This window comes from Medicago truncatula, chromosome 6, assembly GCF_003473485.1.
Source record: "Medicago truncatula cultivar Jemalong A17 chromosome 6, MtrunA17r5.0-ANR, whole genome shotgun sequence".
In the NCBI taxonomy this organism is placed as follows: Eukaryota; Viridiplantae; Streptophyta; class Magnoliopsida; order Fabales; family Fabaceae; genus Medicago; species Medicago truncatula.
This window is the reverse complement of record NC_053047.1, coordinates 15,484,116-15,505,121: the sequence shown is the minus strand read 5'-3', so window position 1 is coordinate 15,505,121 and position 21,006 is coordinate 15,484,116. Positions and strand designations below refer to the sequence as shown.

The following is a 21,006-nucleotide window of genomic DNA, read 5'->3' as shown; positions in this document are numbered from 1 at the left end:
CGATTTTTTTATAATTTTAATTTAATTCAGATTTTTTTAATAATTTTATTGAAAATTTTGATATATATTAAATTTTTTTTTATTTTTCCAGATTTTTTTATTAAATTTTCTAGATTTTACTAGAATTTTTAAATTTTTCCAGATTTTTTTAAATTTTATTTATTTTTCCATAATTATTTTTCGTTTTTTTAATCATTTTTATTTTTCCAGAATTTATTTTATTTTTTCGTTTTTTTAAATTTTTTAAGAATTTTTTTTAAAAAATCATTAATGCCACATATACCCTATAAAAAAAAAAAAAATTATACAGTCAGCCCGCCACGTCATCCAAAAAAGTGACGGAACATGCCACATCAGCAAAAATGCACAGTCAGCTGGTCTAGGGGGTTTTCCAAAACAAAAAAATTTTACAAGGATCGAATCTAAAGTTTTTTTTTTACAGGGGGCAAAACCAAAAGTGACCTATATTACAGGGGGTAAAGACCTATTAACCCAAGATTTAATAAGGTCTATGGTGGACCACCTATAAAGTTGGTTCACCTTAGACATTTAAGGTTAAAAAGTAACGGAGAGGACCAAAATAGTAAACGACAAAAGAATTATGAGACCAAATTAAGACACTTAATAGTTAAGGGATCAAACTGAGAAAATAAAATAAGTTAAGGGACTGGGGATGTATTAAGCCTTATTTTTTCCAAAGTTTACTAACCTTGCCTCATTTTTCTGACCTAAAAAACAGTTTTTATGCAAGTGACTTATTCAAAATCAGAATTTTTCAAAACCTGAATTTTCACGAAATATTAGGATAAGCCTTGGCCTATATTTCTGCTTTTAGTGACTCATTCAAAAGCTTAATTTTTCACATGTATGCAGAATACAAGCAACACACTGGAAGAAGAAAAAAAGATACACCCACAACAAACAAACAATACCATTTTCTCTTCCAATTTTCCTTTCTAAGTTACATCTCCCATTATAAGATAGGATGGTTTATTTGTTGAAAAACTACAAGGTGAAGAAAAATATAATATCACATCTTTCAATAAAGAAGTTAAATAAAAATATCACCTCGTTGATGATCAAATCAAATTAAAAACTGTTGAAGACAAACACTTTTTAACTTTATTTGATCATCAACGAGGTGATGATATATTGATTTAACTTTTATGTTGAAAGATGTGATCTTATCTTGTCTCTTGATCTTGATCTCTAAGGTAAATTTGAGTTGTTCTATTCTATAATCTTAGGTTTATGTGATGATTTATGTTAAGCAAAGATAAGTTTACTTGATTTGTCTCTTATTTATTCTCATTATTATTCCATTGAAGTTTATATTTATATGTTGATTATTATTTGAAGATAATTGTATGCCTAATTTCTACTACAATCTTAATGAATTATTCATTGTTTTTTTTTTTGTGTTATTTATGTGGCTTCTTCATCTAACGAAATGTGACTCATGGAATTTGTGGTGTAGTTTATTGACGGATGTGGCAATGTTTGATTATTGATCATGAGATTCAAGATTCTGGCAAAAGGGCTCTTCTTAACAAAGAGGTATTTTAATGCTATAATTTGATGTGGTATTGGCATCATAAATTTAGTAAATTTTCATATTTGATGTGGTATTGGTAGATTTTGTTTATTTAAGTAATCTAAGTATAAATTAGTGCAGAAACAATAGTTAATAATTAGACTTGACTCTCCAAATTATACATTATTTGAATTTCTCTTCTCTCTTTTCAGCATCACTTGTTGGACAACGACCCATGAAATTCTTCGTTTTACCACATTTTTTGTTTCATGGATATGTTATGTCACATCAAATTTAGATGGCATAACAAGTTCATGAAACGAAAAAGAAGGTCAGGTAGAGAATGGACGTTGTCAACAGGTGAAGCCAAAGAGAGAGGAGAGAAAATCAAAACAATGTGACAAATTATCTACCTTGCATTATTAGCACATGGCATACAACAACAAGAAATCAAATCTCATTCCACTTAGTAGGGTTAGCTATTAGCACATGGCATAATGACAAATTAAACATCACCTCACAATCATTGTTCCTATCAGCAACTTTGCTTTCTTAATCTTCTCACAAGAAAAACATTGCTTCATTTCTTTAAAGGGTGGATAATTAGGTCTTAAGCATATGATTTGAAGGAAAAAATATATATAATAATAATAATAATAATTGAAAAAAGAAATTAAGAAGAAAAGAAAACATGTGCAATCATATGAAATCCAGCTGATATGAGTTTGTTAAACCTTTCTGTATGTTCTTTTTTTTCAAATATGACATCATCAATAAGATTATAGTGACTGTTAATTATACATGGCAAATCATAACTTCAACAATTATCTAAAGTTCAAGCTCTAGCAAATTAAATGTTATAACTATATAATATTACTTCTATGTTTCATTCCTAAACTCAATCCCAAATGAAAGGGGATTACAAAGATATAAATATTTTTTGTAAAGATAGTAAAAAATATATATCCATCACACACTTTTAGTTATATATTATTTACATATATACTCATGCCTCTTTATATCATCATTAATAATACAAACTAAACTTTACTAAGAAACACATAAGAAGCAATTATGCCAATAAAGTAGGCTTCTTTAAGTGGTATTGCTTAAACCTCTGCCTTGAGTACTCCTTGTAGTCAAAATCAATTGTATTGACATAACTCTGCAAAAGGAACAAAAAAAATTAATTATGATTATCAAGTCATGATTTAAATCGTGAGTCGAATCTTATTATGAATCGTAAAATACATTACTGATAAAAATATGACAACCTAAGAAAAATATTTAGTGACGGTAACATTATAAGTTGATATGTCGTATACGAGTCTCAAAGTAATTCAAGGCTCAGGTCATAAATCAATCAACAAAAGAAAAGTGACCGCGATACAAAGTTGACACAAAAAAAGTGGTTAGCTACGCTAAATTTGTGTAGTATTAGAATGAATCGGGATTCAAATAGGGTTCATATCGATTAGATTCAAATAGGGCTCACATGTATCGTAAGTCGTAACATACTGAACACAGTGCATTTAGCTTGATATAAGTAAGATGTAGAGTAATATAAAAGTGAAAAGAAAAAAGCTTACTGAAATAAGTCCCCACAAGCCCCAAAATAGATGGTTTGCAAGAGTGTACTTTTCCACAAGATTCGCTAACTGATCCACTTGAGCACCACTTGGCTTTTCTCCTGTGTACAAGTTTACAAATAAACATTTTGAAGGCTTGAATGTGATCTAATTTTAGTTAAATTAAAGAGTGCATAAGCAACTTCGAAAAATATGCACATATTTTTTGAAGTGGCCATTTTCAACAGTTTTCAAGGATATTTGAACTCCATTTCTTGAAGTTACAAGGTCAAACTCTTATCGTTGAGTTATAAATTAGCATATAATCGAACAGACGAATGCTAGCTAGCTTCACATCGGATAAGGAAGGATAATCGATAATCTAAACGGTGTTACAATTCTTATTGATTAGGCCAACCGAAATTGAAGAGAAATATGGTTTTCCATATTAACTTTTAGTTTCATTTATGCGCTAGAAATTTAAGGTAACAGGGTTCTTACATCATTTACTCACATATATGCATGCTAGTGAAACAACTACTAGAAAAATGGCGTGAATTCAGTACCACATAAAATCAAACAAACTATAGAAAATGTTCATTCATTTGAGAATATATGAATATCAATTATAAAATTTCCAATACCGGATCTTTAACAATCAAATGCATTATCAGAGTGAATTTGTTAGTGAAATGGACTAACCTTCAGAACTCAAGTATGTGTAAATAAACCTTCGACGCTCCTCAAGATCTGGTATACCATAAACAAATTCATGATTCAGCAATACAGAATGATCTCAAAAAAATTATTGAAAATAGAAAGCCGTAAAATGTATGAGCAATTCATTTACCAGGATATTTACTGTAGTCAAGAACATGAGGCGTGTCAGTGTGGTAATTTGCGGCCATTTCACAGAAATGATTTGCAAGGTCATACGCAACAGGATTGTAACTCGAGTACTCGTAGTCCTATATCATTGATAAGTAGAAAAAACATGAATGAAACGTAAGTTTATAAAAATGATATGACAGATGAAAAATGAAAAGGGCGTAGAAAGTGATGGTACATTAGTGATGGTATAAACTATAATGGCACCTACAAGATTAATTTTGACTATGGATTATAAAAGTTAAACGGTATAAACATATTATATAAGCACAATTTAGAGTGATTAATCTTGATAACTTACAATTAAAGTGATTGATCTTGTTTCTTCATCCATCATGATGTTACCATATTGTAGATCATTGTGACAAAAACCAATCTCTTGATATTCTTCTGATAACAACGCCCGCAACATACTTAACTCAGCATCTAGATTGTCCAATCCAAAATTTATGATATCCTTTTGGGAGCACAAACTTTTAGCATGATTAAGCCATTTCCTAGTAAAATATGGAAAGCATATTTAATTCTTTATACTATATAACATTTTTTTAATATTGTTCTGATTGATATTACTAGTACCTCATTCTCTGCCAAATCTGAGCCTTCTTTGCACCAGGCATATGAAGATTGTGAAATTCTTTCATCTTCGATGCTATCAAAGAAGATATTTCAGGGTCGCGGAGGTCGGAAGCTGAAAGTGTCTGAAATTCCAAAAACAAGAAGAAGAAAAAAATGTTATGTACATAATTGGAGGACCGATACTTCTGATTGAAAATGTGTCAGGAGTCTTACAACGACTCGCGTGATTGCATTCAGTTATTCTACTTGCTCAAATTTTCCACAACTTTGAATTTATTTTTTCCCACAAGAAAGGAACATGAACTTGGATTTCTATCATGTTACTTACAACTGTCATGATTTGAAATAAAGGGAAAAAAACAATTATTGTTGTAGGGCCAATTTTTTGTCTCTTTCTAACAATATGACATTGCCATGTTACTATGCAACACAAAAGAATCTGGGTGATATGAAGTCACAGCTTCTATGATCTATTGCCATGTTATGATGATTGAAAATGATTTTGTTTACTATATATATATATATATATATATATATATATATATATATATATATATATATATAACTAATCATTATTAAACATATGAAAAATGTCTGTTTTGAGTTTCTGTCCATCTCTATGAGGTCTTCCACAACTCATAGTGTTTGGTATTATTTGGATTTTTTTGTGGTGGCCGAGGAATTCCGGACCTTGCATATATTATGCATTTGTCCCTGCCAACTGAACTAACATCACAAGGACGGTATTGTTTGGATTTAATAAAGGCATACCTATCATTTGTTTTATACAATATACATGTAAATCCTTTTATGCTTGTATATAAAAAACAAAGGCAAATAATTAATTGCAAGAGTGATATATTAAAATATTTGTATTTAAACCATCTATGAAATAAACTAGAGAATGGAATAAGTATTTCCAGAAGCCTTTCAAAGCTAAGCATTTTTCTATTATTTCTTTTTCCTGAAAGACCATTCATGTTAGAGAGGCTAAACTTCAATTCCTCCAAAGTTAGAGAGAGAGAGAGATAGAAAGAGAGAGAGTCAGGGCCGTATCTGAAGCAGGACGAAGAGGGCGACCGCCCAAAGCCCAAAAAAATAAGTACGAAATTTGGGCCCCAATTTTTTTTAGGGGTCTATTAGGCCCTAAAAAAAGTTGATTAGTTTTTTGTATCAAGTTTGATGTTTATATATATATATATATATTAGTTAGGACCCAAATTGTAGGTTCGCCCTAGCCACCAAAATCTAAAGACCCTAGAGAGAGAGAATATATAATATAAAAATAGAAAAACCAAAGAAAAGCTTTTGGACTAAAATACAATAAAGCAGATTGGAAAAGAAAAAGAGAAGAACCAAAAAGAAAACCTTTTAGGACTAAAATACAATAAAGCAAAAGGGAAAAGAAAGATCTTAGAGACTTCAAAATTAGCATTAATTCTCCCATCCACAGAAACCACTATAATGTAATTATCATTGCAACTTTCATAACATTTACTTATCAAACATTCAAAATATTTTCTATTATTTTATTTCAAGTTGTTAAAGATTTATACATGAAAAAAATGAACTACCATTTATTATTAGAACTAATTGATCTGAATAGAGACTCAATATTTTTGTATTTTAATCCACAAACCAATGAATAGAAAAAACACAAGATTTTTATTTTATCAACATAGATCGCCTTCTATCGGAGGTAATCTCATTCAAGTCAGTCGTTTAACTCTAGGTATGAATTTTTCTTGTACCAGAATTGAAAAGATTTTCACGATTACGAGAGACTAGTCATTTTTGCTAGACTCAACTTAACTACCTTTGACTTATTAAAGAAAACACAAGATGATACTAATCACATACCCGGGCATGAATGAACTCTTCAACTCGACCAGTCGTGAACCGACCAAGAAGGCGTGGACCCTGTCCGTTCTTCGACATACACTCAAATGTTTGGATTTCATCATCCCTATTGAAGAAAACCTCAACACCTTCACCATATAATCGAACCAAAACCCTTCTAAGATGACCATCGCTTTTCGTCGGCCAATTCACCTCAAAAACCTGATTTGTCATTGCACCCTTTAAGGGATTCACCTCCACAGTACTCACATCATCAATCACATCACCTAAATCTACAGCCACAGCTGCAAGAACTTTCATTATCTCTTCATGAGTTTCACACCCTTTCAACAATTCAAATGTCTTTAAAGCCATCACTTTCTGCATGTGGATAAAAACATGTCAAATTAATGTTAAGGTATGATGATTTTCCATGAACATAAAATCAGAAAATCTTGATGACCCTGTTGAGAAAAAAAACATCATAATTGATTATCATTTATCAAGTTTAATTTTTTTTTTTCATCAAAAAATGTATAAAACTTATAACATAAAGTTTAACAATAACCCTTTTGAATAAAAACATGAAAAATGAAAAAAAATTGCAATCTTTTTTAGATTAAGTGAATGATAAAATGGTTTGAATTTGTAACAATGGATTCAAAACAGAGTAAAAAAACAAAGTAGTAAAATAGAGTAGTTAATTCAGATATTGAAAACACAGAAAATTGTTGCAATTATAATCAAAAGTGAAACATGCAAACAAAGAAATAAGCATATAGTTTCAAGAAAAAATATTAGAAATTGAAAACATTAATTGAAATTATAAGAAATGATAGATGAGAAAGACTAACCTTTGAAGCAGAACAAAAATATGAAGTTGAGTCAAGCAAACAGAAACCACTACAATGAAGAATACATGAAAAAAGTTATATATATTATCGTCAAGACCAAGCATCACATTGACATCATAAAATAATAAATGAAACACATGAAGAATGATTAAAAAAATAAATAGAAAAAAAAAAAAAGTTTGAGAATAGACCAAAGAAGTAGTAGAGGAGAGAGAGAGCAAGAAGTGTTGATTGTTTGGCTGAGAGAGAGAGAGACAGATAGATACCGACACAAATGATCTTTGTATTAGTATTGTGAATGAACAAGTCAAACAAAAGTATTGAAAAAAAAAAAACAAAGAAAGCTTGCAAAGAAGCAATCTTTTGTCAACACAAATAATAATAACCTATGAACCAATTTCGGTTCTCTCTGCTGTCAATTTCGGTGGATAAATTCAGACAGAGTTATATCGTTAAATGGAAATATGATTACAGAGTTATGTCTTTAAATGGAAATAGGATTTCATGCTATTACAATAGGGTACAGTAACCAAAATCAGTCGTCCAATCGAAATTATATGACCCGGATCGTTTTAATTAAAAGACATAGTTTTCAATCTTTACCGTTCGATCTCAGATGAACGACCAAAATCAAAAACTGTGTGAAATTATGGCTTTTGCTGCAGCGGCAAAACCAAATCCCTTTAAATAGGGCTCTCCCAAGTGAGCAGAGAAATTGATCTTTTTAAATAAGTCGATTTTTGAATTAAATATCAAGTTCAAAAATAAAAAGAAAAAATAACCTAGGAACCAAGTACAATTTTATTGATATTTTTTTGATAAATCATTGAATTGTGTGCATTAAATATTATCTATATACTATATTATTATATGGAAAATACAGCATGTCAATGAATTTTTCAATGCTTTCTATAAAATGTGATTGGACTTTTTTATGTATGTTTTGGACTTTGTGTATTTTGGACGGTTGGAGATTCTTGTGTGGGGGCCATTTTTGTGGAAGATGCATGGTAACTGATCATGTAGAGATTCTGTTTGCTGGTTGAATATTACTTTCATATATTTAAGACACTCATGTTTCTTCATCAATAGATACATATTTGGATAAAAACTTTCTAGGAGTTAGATTCACCAAAGGGTGCCATTTAATTTGATAAAGAAAATTTCTTTCTCATGAGAAAGTAAATCTCAACCATTAAATTCAAGAGGAACATTGATTTTATCATAATCTTTCTGCATTATATTTTTTTCCCTTTATCTTCAACCTTACAATCATCAACCAACACAAATAAGTTTGTTTTCCTTCCATGTTTTAATCACGAAATATGTTTTTTCCTTGCTAATTCTTTAGAATTAGATACTAGTTTTAATCACGAAATATGTTTTTTTCTTCCTAATTCTTTAGAATTACTAAGTTTTTTTTGGCTAAATTGCATTTTTGATCCCTTAATTATTTAGCTAGTATCGCTTTGGTCCTTTAATTAAAATTCGATTTATTTTGGTCCTTTAACTTCTCTTTGTTATACATTTTGGTCTTTTCCGTTAGTTTTAATTCAAAAACGTTAGGTTTTCTTCATCTTCTTATCCTCTTTTTCATCTTCATATCATCTCCATCAATCTTCAATAACAAGAATTCGAGAAAAATTCCAGAAGAAAATGAAGAAAATCTAACGTTTTTGAATTAAAATTAACGGAAAAGACCAAAATGTGTAACGGAAAGAATTTAAGGGACCAAAATAAATCAAATTTTAACTAAGGGACCAAAGTGATACTACCTAAATAGTTAAGGGATAAAAATGCAATTTAGCCTTTTTTTTTGAAGGAGAATTAAATACTAGGTTAAATACATATCACTAACACATTTATGTTTATTGCTTAGTGCCTCCTCTACTCTTCAATAATATTCATGGTCTCCAGTTTCAACCTACCAGATGTTTTTTACTACCTGCAGATTTAACAGGGTGATGACATAATGAAAGAAGAGAAATAATATAATGTAGAAGATAAAGGGGAAAAAATATAATGTAGAAAGACTATGATAAAATCAATGTTCCTCTTGAATCTAATGGTTGAGATTTACTTTCCCATGATGGGAAAGAAGTTTGCTTTCCCAAATTAAATGGCACCTCACTTAAAGTTATGGTAACTTTACTACCACAAAAAAACTTTACCTACACATAGTTATTTAATGAGTAATTACCCAACTTCCTTGAATTTTTTAAAATCAGCCAAATTTATCCTCAAATTTTGCAAAATGTCTAATTCATTCCCGAATTTACAAAATATCAATCAAATCAGTCCCTCCATTAAGTTGGCCTGTTAACAGAGGTGACATGTACTATTAACCTCTTACAAGCTTACCATGTCAGATGTCACGCAAGCAGAGACAAATTTGGCTGAAAATGATGAAATTATCAAGGACCAAATTGATTGATTTACAGAAAATTGAAAATTCCCCAACATCTCTTTTTCCCCAACGTCTTTCTTCTCAACGTCTTTCTTTCCGAAATATATAAATTTGGAACCCTAATTTTATAATTTGTCACATAGAGTTCAAAATCCCCAAAATTTCTTCCATTAATTGATGACAAAGTTCATCCCCATTTCTAAAAACTTAAAAACCTAATTTTTTTTTTTTGATTTAATTCGAAATCCAAAAATCCCCAAAAATTGTTCAAGCTTTGGCGTTCAGAAATGATGGGTGGTGGGCGTTTGGGCAAAAACAACCATAACAGTTGGTCTTAAATCAATCAAATCAGGCCTTAAATTATAACACTATCCATCAAATCAGTCCTTAAATTATCACAATAAGTATCAAATCGATCCATATATATAGGGGTATAATTGAAAACACATAAAAAATGACAACTGAAAAGTAGAAACCGCAAGTTTTACCATTTCCATCAAATTGGTCCTTGTACACGTGGCTTCCTTGTTGACACGTGTACAGGACAACACATCATGCAACAGGATACATCATCATCAGTAACGGAGCTTTTGAACGGAGGGACCATTTTGATGGACGTCTGTGAAATTCAGGGATGAATTAGACATTTCGCAAAATTTGAGGACGAATTTGGCTGATTTTTAAAAATTCAAGGACGAAGTTGGATAATTACTTGTTATTCAATCTTAGTATGAGTTAGAAAAGTCTTGAAGCTCAGCATTGTAGGCATGGCTGCATGACCAATCGGGGGCGGTTTTTGTCATCCCTATTTTCCTCATCGATTTATTGTAAAGTATCTATATTCGTCTCTGAAGCTCGTCTAATTTGAAAATAGAGTATTAATCCTGGCAAAGACGCATATATTTTTTCACCCTGTCTCATTGAGTAAGAATAAATAGATGGATTTTCTCTCGTGATGGCAAGATGGATGGATTTGGATTGTAATGGCTGGATCAAAAAATCCATTAATCCATTAATAACCCACTAAAAATCCATTTTTAAAATTCCAAATTTTTTTAGGGAATTTTTTATTTTTATTATATTTCATTTATTGGATTTATATTAACGTTTGAATTGATCCTTTGGATTTTGAAAATAAGTTGAATGGATTAGATTAATTTTATGGTCCAAATCAAGTGCATAAAAGAAGTTCTAAACTGATGAAAATGATCTAATGTGTTAGATGGATCCGCTGAATGAAGACAAAGCCAAATCCTAAGAAGCTGCCAAATCTGACCAAAGAGGTTGCAGGTCAAAAATAAATGGTTCTCTAATTCTTAAAAACAGCCACTAGTGATATAAAGTTGAGAGTCAAGATGAATAATCCCTCTTCGAAATAAATATTGTGTTAATTAGTGGCGGAGACCTTTTAGGGCCAAGATGGGCCACAACCCACCCCACAAAAAAATAAAATTATTTTTATATGTTAAATTATTAAAATATTTTTGATTTTTAACTAAAATTACCTCGTGGTCCACCCTCTTCTCCATCTCAGTATGATTTTTATCACAATTTCAAGTCAATCGAAATGTATAGATAATTATCTTGTATTTTTAAGGTATACAATTTATTTTTTTATGGACAATCTTTTGTTTAATGTTTATTATAACATAAATTTTGTGTATATATTATGGTTTATTTCTGTGGCCCACCCAAACAATTTTTTCTAGCTCTGCCACCACTGGTGTTAATATTATCAATATTATGTTTCTATACTTAATTTAATTGACAACACCGATATTGTTAAGTTTGATATCTTCACTTAAATCCAAACCTAAAATCCAGTAGTTGTGTGTGAGAATTCACCTTTTTCAAGATAAATAAGTGAGATGTCTAGGGTTCGAACATCAACCCCTGCATATAACAATGCATGTATCTGACAGCTGAGTTATGCTCACGGAAACAAAATTTTGTTTATTTAATTAAATCCACAATGTAATTTTTAGTGCACATGTATCAATCAATATAGGTTAGGTTCTAAAATATCTTCAAAATCATCTATGCGGCAAATTTGATTGATGCGTGTGGCAGATTAGGCACGAAATCATCTATGGGGCAGCTTTGATTGAATGCATGCGAAAAAATTAGAGATTAATAATAAATAGATATAAAAGATTAAAAAAAAAAATTAAAAATTGGTCAAGAAAATATCAAAATGTGTTAACCCTTAAAAAATTAAGCAACCTACTATAGCCATCACATTTCATGATTCACCTTAAAGACATTTTCAATACGTGTCTATATTAGGCATCCTTTATTATCACCCACTCTTGTTCCTAAGAATGTTAAATATCCAACCTAATCCCACTACACTAGACCTTACACAAAGTCAATGAATACCAAAACCACATGTTTAATCCTAAACCATAAAATTAACCAAATGCTAACAAATCCTTAAAAAGACCAACTACACTTTCTAGTTAACTACAAATCATCAAACTATAAATAGTCATAAACCCATTTCATGTTTTGTATCATATCCCATTTTTAGGTATCAATCACTATCCCTAATGGCTAGACCACTTTTAGTGATCAACCCTTCACTAAGCACTTCAAATATTGGTTTTGCTGGTATGAGCCTTATGATGTGTGTTGTTGCGTTGCTCATGTGTGCTTCTCATTCACGCAAATGGCGTCATTGGCTCGCTTGCAATGCGTTTGCGGAGGAGCCTGTTATAGAGCTGAACAATGACGTTGTGACGATGAATGGTTGTGAACAACAACGGGAAGAGGATTCGATTTGGCAGAAGAATATACTTATGGGTGGGAAGTGTCAACTCCCTGATTTCTCTGGTGTCATAATCTATGATTCTGATGGCAATGTTGTAAACCCTGCTAGAACTTCTCTTCCATTACTAACATGGAAATAAGGATGCGAGGAACCACAACAAGTTTCTTCACTTGAAGAACTAGATCAAAATTAGAGTTCCACGAGCGGTGAAATACAAGGCCTATGTGTGATAACAGTTTGACTTTATTTTATCTTCTGATAGTAGTAGCTTTCATATAAACACTTATATGATAAGTGTTTATGTTATAAGCACTTAATTAAGTTGTTTATCCAAACATGTTCATAATATAATTTAATGTCCTTTCATTGTGGAAATTAAAGCATCATGAATCTTTAGTTTGAAAGTATCTTTTTCATAGGACAGCTCGGTGTACTAAAGCTCTTGCATACACAGGTCTGGAAAGGAGTCTCAGCAATCGGTGTATTGTACGCAGCCTTACCCTGTTTTTTATTTTTCATAAATAAAAAAATAAAATAAAAAATTAACTTGGATTATTCATATCTGAAGAAGGAAAAAAAATCATGAATTATCACACTATTCTTGCTATATAGATAAAATTGAATCTGTCTGTCAAAAAGAACCAATCTAATACAAAACAAAGAGCCCTTTACTTACTACTGTGGTATAACATGATTCCAATCTACTTCACTAAAATGTTTGTCTCTTATCTGAGGATGATGCATTCTTCCCCCTAAATCCGACAACACTAAGTTTAGAACCTGTAGATTTGGAGGCAGTGGTTCTTTTACCCGTTCGCTTATCATCTGAAGAAGCTTTCTTGAAGCTACTTGTACTGGAAGATTTTACAGATTTTGAAACGGTAAATCCTTTTTTCGTAAACTTTGATGGCGTTGATTGTTTACCCGATTTCGTACCTGACCTTGCATTCTCTGTTCTGCTGCGAGAATCAGATTTGTCCCTAGTACCTGACCTGGTATTCTCAGATCTTCCGCGAGAATCGGATTTGTCCCTAGAACCTGACCTGGTATTCTCAGATCTGCCGCGAGTATTGGATTTGTCCCTAGAACCTGACCTGGTATTCTCAGATCTGCCGCGAGAATCGGATTTGTCCTTAGTACCTAATCTGGTATTCTTAGAACTGGTGCGAGAATCAGAGATGTCTCTAACTTTTGAAGGTTTAACCACATTTTTGTTCTTTCTTCTCTGCTCAGTGATTTGGTTTCTGGTTACATCCATTCGGACACTTTCTTTTGTGATAGCCTCCAAATTCTCATTCTTTTTTATTGCCTCCTCTATTTTGGTTGCCAAGCTATAGTCCTTTTTAGTAACCAGACTTGTTATTTTCCCTGAAACAGAAAACGTGTGTTTTTATTCTTCCCAATACATCAACAGCAAAGTTGTACAGCCACAATTGAAATGACGGAAATACAATTGTAAGCTAAAATATGACAAAAGACACGAAGCAGCATGGATTTTTTTGCTTGTTAAAGAAAACTTGCACAATCCATGCAGGTACAATGTTGTACATAACCCGTGTTATCTTCTAATTTAAAAACAAAATTGTGGTCACTATAATGTGAGTAAAAGTCTGGTTGCAAAGTAAATATGCAAGAGCATTGTTTACTGGCTTGTTGATACCATTTATTACAAATTAAAATAAAAAATAGAAGAGAAATTTTTTCTATATTTGGTTAAAGATATGAATACATAAGAATTTGTTACCTTTTGCACCCATACGGGCAGTTCTACCTGTGCGATGGAGGTAGTCAATCTAAAATTGAATGGGAAAGTAAAGTAAGTAACCTATTAATATTGAAAAAAGAAGGTAGTATGAAGGGAGGGGGAGCTCACTGAATTCAAAGGGAAGTCAAACATGATAACATGATCAACATCCAAGTCCAGACCCCTAGCAGCCAAATCTGTGCAAACCAAGGTGGGGCAATCATCGTTGTTACTCTTGAATTTGTTGAGGTTTTCAACCCTGCGGTTAAATGAAAAAGTAATACAGGTAAGTGGGAATAACAGGAAGTGAAGCATCTGATCTGATGAGAGAATGTCAATCAAAGCACTAGCACTCAAATGGCACCATGTGCTTAAACGTTGTCAAAGCAAACTCATATGTATTCTGCCCATCCAGTGTTATCAAATAGCAGATGTTGCGTAGCGGAAATTGAACAAATCACGATTGTTCTATGATACGTTAGTTTGTACAAAGTGTTGTCAAATAGAGGCTATAGTGGTGCTAATGCTATAGAACTTCAGCATAGCAGAATTTGAACAAAACACTATTTTCCACAATCCACGATAGACGACAATGTGCCAATCTTCCTCCATTTTCTATGTTCATTAATTCTATAAGACATGAGCTATTATTAATTATTAATTATATACATATGCATGTGAACAAAACATTTTCACAACACTTTTTAAGAACAAGTGTTCACTCATGTGAATTAGCATCAGAGGCAATGTCAGGACATGCATGAATCAAGGATTAAACAACACCATAATGCTCTGTTATGAATTGAGTTCAAAGATCGGGCACTTAACTCTGAATTTTATCATAATAGTTTGATCTATAGTATTCCTTGGTCTATCTACGTCTAACTACTAGAATAAACTCCGATAATGTTTCCACAGGTATTCCCCACACATGTCTAAACCACCTAAGATGAGACTTCATAAAAAATTCTACAATGTGGGCGAGTTGTATTCCAGATGACAAACTCATTCTGAGCCAGTGACAGACAATTTGATCCGCTAACAATAGCCGCTATTTGACAACACTTTTTACTAAATCGTGTATCGCGAAACAATAGTGGTTTGTTAAATTTTCTTTATCCAATAGCTGATATTTTACAACACTGGATTAAGTTTGTGGCTGCTTGTGATGCTCCCAAAGCAGGGAGCATTGTTGTTTTTTCCATAAGTGTCAAAGTGAGCCAAAACAGCTAACATGGGTTGGCACCACAAGTTGAACCCACTTAAGCAGTGTCCTTTTGATCCATGAAAATGTAAGCATGTGTTTTACAAATCCAGCGGTGAGCCGGATAGGCTCGCACCGTAGGACTCATTGATACCTGAATTTCTTCATAGCCATAGATTTAGTGGCATAAGAAAATCAGTGAGTTGTAACACAATTATTGAGTATCGATAGTAAAAACATATCATTCACTTTTCACTCGAAATTATTCCTTTTCCATCCAATCCCTAAAATTTCAACAATTGACAGTGCTATTTCCTGGAGGCTTAACAACTCATCTAAGCACACAGACTATAACTACAACTACATCACAAGTTCAGTACAGTATTTGATGTGAGAAGTATCCAAACAAACTTAAAATATTACCTTTGCGCTGCCGGTACCTCCCCATGGTAATTAACGGTAGATATCTGATTTTCTTCAAGAAAGTGATCCACAGCACGACTAGAATTCAATGTGTTGCAGAAAACCATTACCCTGTTACCCTTTGCAAGACTTGGCTCTAATACCTGCAATCACATGATCACATATTACATAATATAAACCAAGGTGAATCAAAACAACATACAATCCAACTAGTAATCTGATAGTGAATAGCATATATGGAAAAAAAACACCCTAGTTTTCATTATATAACAGACAACTGACAAAAATGTTGAGTATTTGAATTTGAGTATGCGCAGAATAATAGAAAAAGTGCAATAAAGTGCATGTTACTGGCATGGAATAAAAGGGATGTTTTGCATTTTGCTTATCAAATAACCTGGCGTCATAGTTTGGAGACCCTTTCCAAAGGAAAATCTTGGTGGGAAGTGGGAACTAAAAATGTAATAATGCACCAGTTGAAAACATAAAAGCATCTCCAAGTCAATGTTCTAAAATTTTAAGAACGGCTAAAATAAACTTTTGATTTTTCTAGCATTGATGTCGAGTGGCATGGCAATAATATGTAAGTAGAGTTTCCATGAGTACATGTTCTTACACTGAAAAGTGGTGAGTTGTGGGACCCCTTGAAGTAAATTCAGAACACAACTACGATTTTTGCATTGGAGTAATAAAAATAGGTGAATGTTCTTAAATAACACATGGAAACTTGGGGCCCACTAAAAGTAACTCAAGAACATAAAGCATTGTTCGTAATTCATTTCCTTGCATTGGTTTTGGTGATGCTCTAAAGTATCGAAGAATTGGCCATACAAACCACTCACCATGAGTTCCACAAAAAAACAATTCAATTCGCTATATACCAAAATTCATCGGTGAAATAGTGCATCAGCAAGCTGTTAGACTTATTATGGCAGTTATGGGCAGTTATTATGTCATTCATCGGTGAAATTGAGTATGAAATAGTTTTTGAATGGTTTTGGGACGGAGAGACCAAGCTCTCGAATTCATGGAGGGAAAGACCAAGACTCTCGAATTTCTTGGATAATATTTATGTATACTATCTCTTTTCGTAGTTTATGTGTGAATTCTACATTAACTATAACGTGTGGTGTAATTGTGTTTGTTGTAAATGCTTCTGCCATCAATAAAAGTCAGTGTCTACAATTAAATGTATTTTGGTGATGGTTTCTATCATAAACCTTACAGATTTAGGGTTTCATTACATCGCATCTCAACTCAACCACTCAAAAAACAATCATTAGTTAATATGTATAATGCAGATCATAAAATTACATATACCTGAAGTAATGAATCCAGCTTGTTCTCAGTACCAGAAAGTTTTATAAAATCATGACGAGCATTAGAAATCTTTTTATGTAACGAGGATGTGCGCAGATGTACAATGCCTTGAAACTCCTCATCAACCAGATTTTGCACAGCCTGAGAGATTAAAAGAAGTCAACCCTTTGCAACTTCGGTATCAAATATTAACCTAAATTTTTTTCACTAGACTTATGTATAATAGAGATTGTGTTATTGTTCAGAAGAGCAAAGAGCACTGCACTATGCATTTAATTACCAGGTTACACTAGAGCCATAGACGGTTTAATTTGGTAAAATGTTCTACTCAAGACGCTTCTCACATCAGGTATTTTTTAGAATATTATCGGTGTAGAAAACAGAGGTGCTTACGATAATTAAAACTAGTTCAAATGAAGAAATGACAGTTTATGAAATCTGACTATTCCACTACATATCTGAATTAACAGAGCTAAAATATTTAAAACATAAAGCTTATGTTTTGCAAATCAAAATATAAGCAAAATATTTAAAATATTTGAAAATAAGCATGTGAAGGGCAATAATACTAGAACCGATTGTTTTTTTTCTGAAAAGTAGACCCGTTTGTTTTATACATAACAAGGGATAAAAGGATTGAGAAAGTCCATATCGAATCAAAATAAACTACTATGATCATTTTACGAATAATCTTCTAAGTTAGTAATATTTACTTTGCATGTATGTGACCAACAAAATTTTAGAACAAATCAGCATACCTTTGTCATGGTAGCAGTTACCAAAACAGTCTGGAAACCTAGGCTGTCAGGTTTTGAAGCGCGATGTTTTAATGGGGCCAGGAATTTTTTGATATCAGGACCAAAGCCCCGATCAAACATTGTGTCTGCCTCATCTAATACCTGCAAAACAAAGACTATTGTCAGCAAGTGTAGTTAGTAGCTCATTGTCAACATTCAAATTATCAATTTAAGAACACTTACCACATATTGGATGTCACCGTATACCATATTTCCTTCCTCGATATGTTGAAGAATCCTGCCAGGGGTACCAACTACCATATCAATGGGGTTACTAAGTGACTCTTCTTGAGGCCTAAGACGGCCACCACCACTTACCATGGTACACCTGAATCGTGCATGATGACTTATCGCTTTTGCAACTCGAAAAACCTATAAACCCCGTTTTACATCAATTTGTGCAATTTAACACAACTGAAGCAATCTCTAAAACATGCACACATATATACCTGCTCAGACAACTCCCTCGTAGGGCATAGCACAACAGCTCGGGGACGCTTGGGCTTCAACACTAGTCCATTCATTTGCTCATCCCGTCTTAGCAACTACAGAAACAAAGCAGTGTCTCAATAGTCCCCAATACATGCCTATACATTTACTGGAAAAAAATAAAAAATAAAACAAGTTCGATCAATCTGTAAAACATCCCACACATCAAGTAATTGACAACATTTGTCAAACAAGTTACAATAGAACAAAACCATATGCATTCAATTTCATGTTTGTTTTGTTTTAAAAATTGATCCGTGCATGACATAAAAGCTAAAAAAAGTGGTACATTTCAATTCTACAAAAAGAGTGGAACCAAAGAGATTATAACAAACCAAACAACTTGTTCCATACTCTGCAGTCCATATGCCAAAAGCTACCTCAATTTGATTACTTTCATTCAAATACGTAAAATAAGAAAAAAGCGAATCAATCGAGTGAAAAAAACCACGGTGTTGAGAATCCACTTTATTTGGATGGCGAGATGGACTCAATAGTAAAAGCAATGGAGAGTTTAGTTAGACCCAACACAAACTCTAAGACATACACAGAAAATGCAAGTTTCTTCCTTGAAACCAGTGTTTGTTAAATAGCAGCGCTACACCAGTATAACGTAACAGAATTGGACAAACCGATATTGTTCATGTTGTCAAATAGAGCAAGTGATTGAGTGTAACAGCATATGTCAATATCATGTCCTTGTCTAGCATCAGTGTCGAACATCTGACACCAGACACGCCTTCAATCCAATGGGTCGTGCCAAACAATTCCTAAAGATTTCTGAAATTGCACTCTTCTAAGCTAGTTTTAGAAAAAGAAAACTGAAAATGCATTCTAAGTTAGTTTTTGTCTACTCTTCTCTCTATCACAATGACAAATTAAAATCCATGACAAAATGCCATTCCACCCACCCACATACAAAATAAAAATTAGAATTGAAAAGGTTGTTAGAAAGCTATGAAGCATCTACACTAACACAGACACCATATACATCACACTAACACATAGACACCAGTAATAATTCAAAAAAAAAAAAAGTAAGTGATTAAATGCAACCACATTTATCAATATTGTGCCTCAAATACAAGTTGTCGGTGCTATGAAGCACCAACACATACACAAACATCATACAACAATACATGTGTCGTTACATTCAATCTGCTATAAAGCACGACAATAGACAAACCACAATAACACAGACACTGCTAATAATTTAGAAGTAAAAAATGTAAGTGATTGAATATAACCGCACATGTCAATATCGTGTCAGTGTCCTACATCAGACACCAGACACGCCCTCACAAACAATAGAAATCTATGAAGCACCTACACAAACACGAACAACAGAAACACCACACTAATGACACATATACACCGGATATGCCTTCCATACATGGTGTCTGTCCTAGACATAAGCCCTAAATATTTTCAAAACCGAACAGACACTAAACACACCACACTGACGCGTAGACACCGGCAATAATTTAGAAAAATATAAACAATTAAATGTAAGCACATGTCTCAATATCGTGTCAGTGTCCTGCATCAGACACCAGACAAACCTTCAATTTAAAACACCCGTCCTACACACAACCCTAAACGTTTCCAAAACCAATCCATTATGATTACCTGAACAAGTGGAAGCAAGTAAGCAAGAGTCTTTCCAGACCCAGTATGAGACCCTAACACAACACTCTTCCCATCCAAAACAGCCGGAACACCAATACACTGAATCTCAGTAGGAACTTCAATACCCATTTCTCTAACAGCCCCCATAACCTCATCCCCTAATCCCAACCCTTCAAAACTCCCAACACCACCACCATCCTCCTCATCAACCCCCTCTTTCTTCTTCTTCACCCCCTCAACCTTCCTCACCACCCTTTCATCATTCCTACTTCCACCTTTCAAGTGTCTTATCCTCAACTTCTCAAGGAGAAATGAGTGTTTCTCTTGATCAGGGTCAGATAGCAATGATGGTGAGGATTGTGGTGTGGTGGTGAGAGAAGAGAATGGTGTGAAGCGTTTTGGGAAGAGGGGTGATGGGTTTTGGGAGAGTTTGAAGAGAGAGAAACGGGATGGGAAGGTAATGGAGGAAGAGAGAGTGAAGAGGGTTTTTCTGGTTGCAATCGCCATTGATGAAGGTTTTGTGAAAAGGTTTGGTTTTGTTTGGGGTTTTGGGGTTAGAAGAAGAAGATAGTGAATGTGACAATGTGATGAAGAAGAAAACATTTTATTTTATTTTTTTATTTTTTGAAGATATAGTATGATATAAATAAATTTATGAGTTAACAGTGTTTTTTACCCCGTAATATATGTCATTTCTGGTTTTCGTCCCTATAAAATTTTTTTGTTTGATTTGCACCCTCGTAAAATTTTTATTTCCTTGAAAACTCCCTTAATAGGCCATTCAAAAACCAAAATTTCTTGAAAAAAAATTATGAAAATGGCCTATTAGGAGTGTTTTCCGAAAAATAAAAATTTTACGAAGGTGCAAATCAAATCGAAAATTTTATAGGGGCGAAAACCGGAAATGACATATATTACAGGGATGAAAAGTACTCTTAACCCTATGTTTATTTATATCTAT

At 32.8% G+C, this 21,006-nt stretch overlaps 3 protein-coding genes across 3 annotated transcripts; 1 reads left to right on the top strand and 2 right to left on the bottom strand.

The window, feature by feature from the left end:
* Positions 1-2,363: 2,363 nt before the first annotated feature.
* LOC25496261 (probable choline kinase 3) lies at positions 2,364-7,528 on the bottom strand. Its single transcript, XM_013596535.3, has 9 exons — positions 7,454-7,528; positions 7,263-7,311; positions 6,430-6,789; positions 4,570-4,691; positions 4,292-4,487; positions 3,953-4,070; positions 3,805-3,852; positions 3,124-3,224; positions 2,364-2,699 (listed from the first exon to the last, which is right to left on the bottom strand). Exons 3-9 carry the CDS (start codon positions 6,781-6,783, stop codon positions 2,607-2,609), a joined length of 1,032 nt encoding a protein of 343 aa, XP_013451989.1. The 5' UTR covers positions 6,784-6,789; positions 7,263-7,311; positions 7,454-7,528; the 3' UTR covers positions 2,364-2,606.
* Positions 7,529-12,133: 4,605 nt separating this feature from the next.
* Positions 12,134-12,914, top strand: LOC25496262 (uncharacterized). The gene has a single exon (XM_013596536.3). It carries the CDS (start codon positions 12,219-12,221, stop codon positions 12,576-12,578), a length of 360 nt encoding a protein of 119 aa, XP_013451990.1. The 5' UTR covers positions 12,134-12,218; the 3' UTR covers positions 12,579-12,914.
* Positions 12,915-13,002: 88 nt separating this feature from the next.
* LOC25496263 (DEAD-box ATP-dependent RNA helicase 39) lies at positions 13,003-20,641 on the bottom strand. Its single transcript, XM_013596537.2, has 9 exons — positions 20,046-20,641; positions 18,377-18,472; positions 18,111-18,299; positions 17,889-18,029; positions 17,131-17,271; positions 15,811-15,953; positions 14,313-14,442; positions 14,184-14,232; positions 13,003-13,807 (listed from the first exon to the last, which is right to left on the bottom strand). Exons 1-9 carry the CDS (start codon positions 20,550-20,552, stop codon positions 13,149-13,151), a joined length of 2,055 nt encoding a protein of 684 aa, XP_013451991.1. The 5' UTR covers positions 20,553-20,641; the 3' UTR covers positions 13,003-13,148.
* Between the last annotated feature and the right edge of the window lie 365 nt (positions 20,642-21,006).

Bases quoted from the DNA above. Each gene is read 5' to 3' on its own strand.
- LOC25496261 (XM_013596535.3), bottom strand. From the start codon at position 6,783: ATGGCTTTAAAGACATTTGAATTGTTGAAAGGGTGTGAAACTCATGAA. The intron at 4,488-4,569 runs GTACTAGTAATA...ATATTTTACTAG, and splicing joins CAGATTTGGCAGAGAATGAG to GAAATGGCTTAATCATGCTA. The intron at 4,071-4,291 runs GTAAGTTATCAA...TCAATGATATAG, and splicing joins CAAGATCAATCACTTTAATT to GACTACGAGTACTCGAGTTA.
- LOC25496262 (XM_013596536.3), top strand. From the start codon at position 12,219: ATGGCTAGACCACTTTTAGTGATCAACCCTTCACTAAGCACTTCAAAT.
- LOC25496263 (XM_013596537.2), bottom strand. From the start codon at position 20,552: ATGGCGATTGCAACCAGAAAAACCCTCTTCACTCTCTCTTCCTCCATT. The intron at 18,030-18,110 runs GTAAGTGTTCTT...TTTGTTTTGCAG, and splicing joins ACGGTGACATCCAATATGTG to GTATTAGATGAGGCAGACAC. The intron at 13,808-14,183 runs GTAACAAATTCT...TTTCTGTTTCAG, and splicing joins TGCCCGTATGGGTGCAAAAG to GGAAAATAACAAGTCTGGTT.